This window comes from Echinops telfairi, unplaced genomic scaffold (genome assembly GCF_000313985.2).
Source record: "Echinops telfairi isolate 266 unplaced genomic scaffold, ASM31398v2 ScPeMD7_7457;HRSCAF=8495, whole genome shotgun sequence".
NCBI classification, from domain to species: domain Eukaryota; kingdom Metazoa; phylum Chordata; class Mammalia; order Afrosoricida; family Tenrecidae; genus Echinops; species Echinops telfairi.
Genome location: NW_022111357.1, coordinates 16,453,739 through 16,457,673, shown reverse-complemented (window position 1 = coordinate 16,457,673; position 3,935 = coordinate 16,453,739). Strand labels below are relative to the sequence as shown.

Genomic DNA, 3,935 nt, shown 5'->3' with positions numbered 1-3,935 from the left:
AGCGTCGATTAATGCTCCGCAGCATTGCTTAAAAGCAAGCCAAGGGTCCACAGCCAGGGTTTGACAGCTGTAACGCCTTTTATGGTCTTAAAGACCAGGGCTTCATAACTATGGATGCCAGAGTTGGAGTGGACATGGGAGGGGCCTGGGTATAATTTGGACAGGATTGGAATCTGGGTCACCAGAGAGATTGCCCTTGCTCCTAAAGAACGCATGGAAGGGGCGGCAACAGCTAGTATGGGGGTGGGGCCGAGGGTTTTACCCTGATTTTTCTAGATTGAACCTTTGTGTCTTGTCGCCCATAAGTGCTTATATAAGTGTAGCTGTGTATTTCATTGTTAAACTCTCTTGGGCCGTTAGGAAAGCCAGAGCCAGGGTCAAATGGCAGCATAGGTCTGGTTTGCACTGATTTAACACAAATAGATGTCATGGGGATGATTGTGACTGGTCGTCTCGGGCTTGAGAAGCTATGAGGGCACTTCATTTCTTGTCATTCTTTAAGACTTACATTTTTACAGTAGAGTAAGAAACCAAAAAAGATATATAATGTTTCTTATTAAACACCTTAGGTAATATAGAGAAAACGTAAAAGCTGTCCATAATCCAACTTGCCAGGTTACCACATCTTCATATTGAATGTATTTTCTTCTTTTTGTAACAAAAATAGGTTGGTCGGGTTGTTTTTCAATCTGCTTGTTGTCCTTGGCAATTGAGAAGATCTTTCTACTCAAGAAAAGTGTCTCTAAGTCCCCTTTCAGTGGCCTCGTCGTAGTCTCACTGGGCACTGGGAAGCACCTGGGCTGCTCTGGGTTTTGGTTTGCGTGTATGGCAGTGGCTCTCCACTTTCCTCATGCCGAGCCCCTTTCATGCACTTCCTCATGTGGTGGGGACCCCCAACCATAACATTATTTAAGTTGCTGCTTCATAACTGTCGTTTTGCTACTGTTAAGAATTGGGCGACCCCTGTAAAAGGGCTCGAGACCCCCAGGTTGAGAACCGCTGGTTTAGAATGTCACACATGAAGAATGCAATAGATAGTATTTGTTGAAGCCAAGTCCTTGGTTCTGTTTGTGGGATCAATCCCAAGAAGTGGCATTGTTGGGCAGTTCTTCTGGCCTGGGGTGGGGGTGGGGGGGAGACAGGGCCTGCTGATACACTCTGCCTAGCAGGTGTGAGAAAAGGTTTGCCTTTTCTCACATGATGTATTTGGCTGGGTTTTTCAGGAAAAGAAGATGCCACCCAAGCGCATAGCTAAGAGAAGATCACCCCCAGAAGATGCTACCCCCAAAAGCAAGAAAGTGAAGGGTAAGAGGACCTTGTCCTATGAGTAGGGCAGCCATCCAGGAATCTGGGTGCTGGTGGCCTCCTGGAGCTGCAGGAGCGGGGACTGCGCTTCCCTGGCATTTGACCCACTCAGCTGGAGGGTTAGGGCCCCTTCTACCTCGTTAGATCCAACCTGCTGGAAATCACAAGGAGTAGAGACTTGCCTACAGTGGTGCAGGTGGTAGTGGGAAAACCAGCTCCCGGGGCCTCGACCCGTGCAGAAGTGCATAATGGTTAGGACCATGGGCTCTGCCACTTTCTGGCTGTGACCTTGGGAAAATCATTTAACCTAGCTGAGTTTGAAATGTCCCCTGCCCAAAACAGCAGGAGAACAGCACCAACCTTCCTGGACTGTTGTGAGCACTGAAGGGACTTAAAACCCTGGCTGCTCTGGGACGTGGCTCTGGTTACCTCTCTACCGGGACCCTGGAGGAGGGCAGGGAGGATGGAACGCGGGGAGCCCCCAGCCTGGGAATGGGGAGTTGTGGGGCCAGCTGCATGCTCAGACAGTGCCTGTCTTTTGCAGACCCTCGTAACCAGGCAGTGAGGGCAGCCGTCTCCCACCATGCTCCTGGCGCCCGCTCCTGCCAAGGTGCTTGCGGGCTGAGCCCTCTTGACCAGAAAACCTGACCACCCTGCTCCCTGGCCAGCGCAGCCTCTGCGCAGCTGTGGCTACAACCCTAGGGCGGAGGGCTGGACGCCAATGGCTGTCCGGGGCCTTGGGGTGGGAGGCTTCCTTTGGCGAGCAGAGGGCCCCTTGCCGCCGTGATCGGCCCGTCCATCTCTCCTCTAACGCCCCTGTGGTCAGTTACTCTTGCCCCTTGTCCCCAGCTGTTTGTCTGGTTCCTGATGGGGACAGAATGTGGCCAGGAGTTGAACTATCCAGCGTGCAGGCGTGGGAGGGCTAGGATGGGGGGTGGGGGCTGTGCTCGGATCCACGAGATACTCCTTGGTTTTGATGTGAGTGCCCACGTATTAGCTGTATGAGCCTGGAAAGGTCATTTAGCCCCTGTGAGGCCCTGTCCCTTCTACTGTTAAATGGAGTCCTACTTATGGAAGGTCTCCGGCATAATTTGGGGGAGTCCAAAGCAATTTAACATTTGAGTGAGTAGACAGTAAAGGGTTAACTACCAGCGCCCTGACTGCTAGCACCCTGGCTCCTGACCAAAAACATACGGCTAATCAGGAAAAACTGGTCCTCCCTTGCCCACCACGATTCACTTCACAGTAGTGTGTCTCCATATTTCCTTCTCCCTGTTGTGTTAATGTGCTCAGTTATTAATCTTCATAAAAACCTTATGAGATAGATACAGGTTTCCTCATAGTACCTATGAAACAGGATCAGAAGGGTCATAGAGGTCTCTGCTCCCAAAGCCCCTGCAGTGACCTCTTTCTCCTGTGGTCCCTCATACGTGGGGGCTGTCCCTCCCCCTCAGTCTCTCATAGGTCCCACAACATAGAGCCCGGCAAGGTGCTGACACTGGGCCAGGGGGACGTGGGCCAGCTGGGGCTGGGAGAGAACGTGATGGAGAGGAAGAAGCCAGCCCTGGTGCCCATTCCTGAAGATGTCATCCAGGCCGAGGCAGGGGGGATGCACACTGTGTGTCTAAGCAAGACTGGCCAGGTAGGTTGGGGGTGGGGAAGGGTGTAGGGGTGGGCATGCTTGGGTCAGGAGCTTTGAGCTGCACACATTTCGCTTGAGCTTCCGCCAGCTAGCCAAGCAGGGGTCAGCCTGAGCAAGAAGGAACTAAGAGGCCAGACTGTACTCAATGGCCATTCTGGACACAGGTCTATTCCTTCGGCTGCAACGATGAGGGTGCCCTGGGAAGGGACACATCACTGGAAGGCTCGGAGATGGTCCCCGGGAAAGTGGACCTGCAGGAGAAGGTGGTACAGGTATCAGCAGGAGACAGCCACACAGCAGCCCTCACGGAGGATGGCCGTGTCTTCCTCTGGGGCTCATTCCGGGTAAGGCTGGTTGGCAGGCGGCATGGGGCATGGGGTGGAGTTAACAAGTGGGACACCAAAGACAAGCCACCTCCATGCCTCCAGGGTAGGGGCACTTACTGGAGGGGAAATCAAGGCCACAGCTCTGGCTTTTTCCCAGGCCTGACAACATTATCTGGTGGTGTCTTTATTCTGATGTTATCAAGTGGGTGTGTTAGGTGGGTCACGAGTGCCTGCGCTGAAGCTGATCCAGATTTAGGGAGCCTGTTCCCTTCATCCAGCTCTCTGCCTCTCGCCAAGTGTGGAGAATCTCAAACTGATATTGAAAAAGCAGAATAGCGGATCGAGCCCCCATCTAGTCAACACTCAGCCTCAACAGCAGTCAGTTCATAAGGAGGCTTGTTTCATCTCTACTCTTTCACGCCCCTCTTCTCTTGTTACTGCAGCAGAGTGAGGCGAGGGGCTAGGGGGCTTTGACAACCCCCCCCCGGCTCAGAAGAGGGCTTGGCGTGGGAAAGGTGAAACAGATCGGCCATTCCACGATCCGGAGTCCTGGGTCCAGCCGCAGCCTTGTATTTAAGGGCAGGAGGGTTGGGTGTCCCACCCGTCCCATCTCCCTATGTAGCCTCGGTCTACCCGCGTTTTTCTAGACGGTCACGTGGCCT

General features: G+C 53.2%; 1 protein-coding gene across 3 annotated transcripts in view; it reads left to right on the top strand.

Moving 5' to 3' along the window:
- Positions 1 to 1,198: 1,198 nt before the first annotated feature.
- RCC1 (regulator of chromosome condensation 1) overlaps positions 1,199 to 3,935 on the top strand; it is an 8,065-nt gene continuing 5,328 nt past the window's right edge. Inside the window, exons 1-4 of one of the 3 annotated variants that reach the window (XM_045299179.1) lie at positions 1,202 to 1,305; positions 1,850 to 1,915; positions 2,760 to 2,947; positions 3,112 to 3,291. In XM_045299179.1, the coding sequence (XP_045155114.1) occupies positions 1,233 to 1,305; positions 1,850 to 1,915; positions 2,760 to 2,947; positions 3,112 to 3,291 (507 nt within the window). In that variant the 5' untranslated portion in view covers positions 1,202 to 1,232. Of the gene's footprint in view, positions 1,306 to 1,849; positions 1,916 to 2,759; positions 2,948 to 3,111; positions 3,292 to 3,935 lie in introns of all 3 variants that reach the window. The other 2 variants (XM_045299180.1, XM_004705054.4) reach the window with 2 other exon arrangements.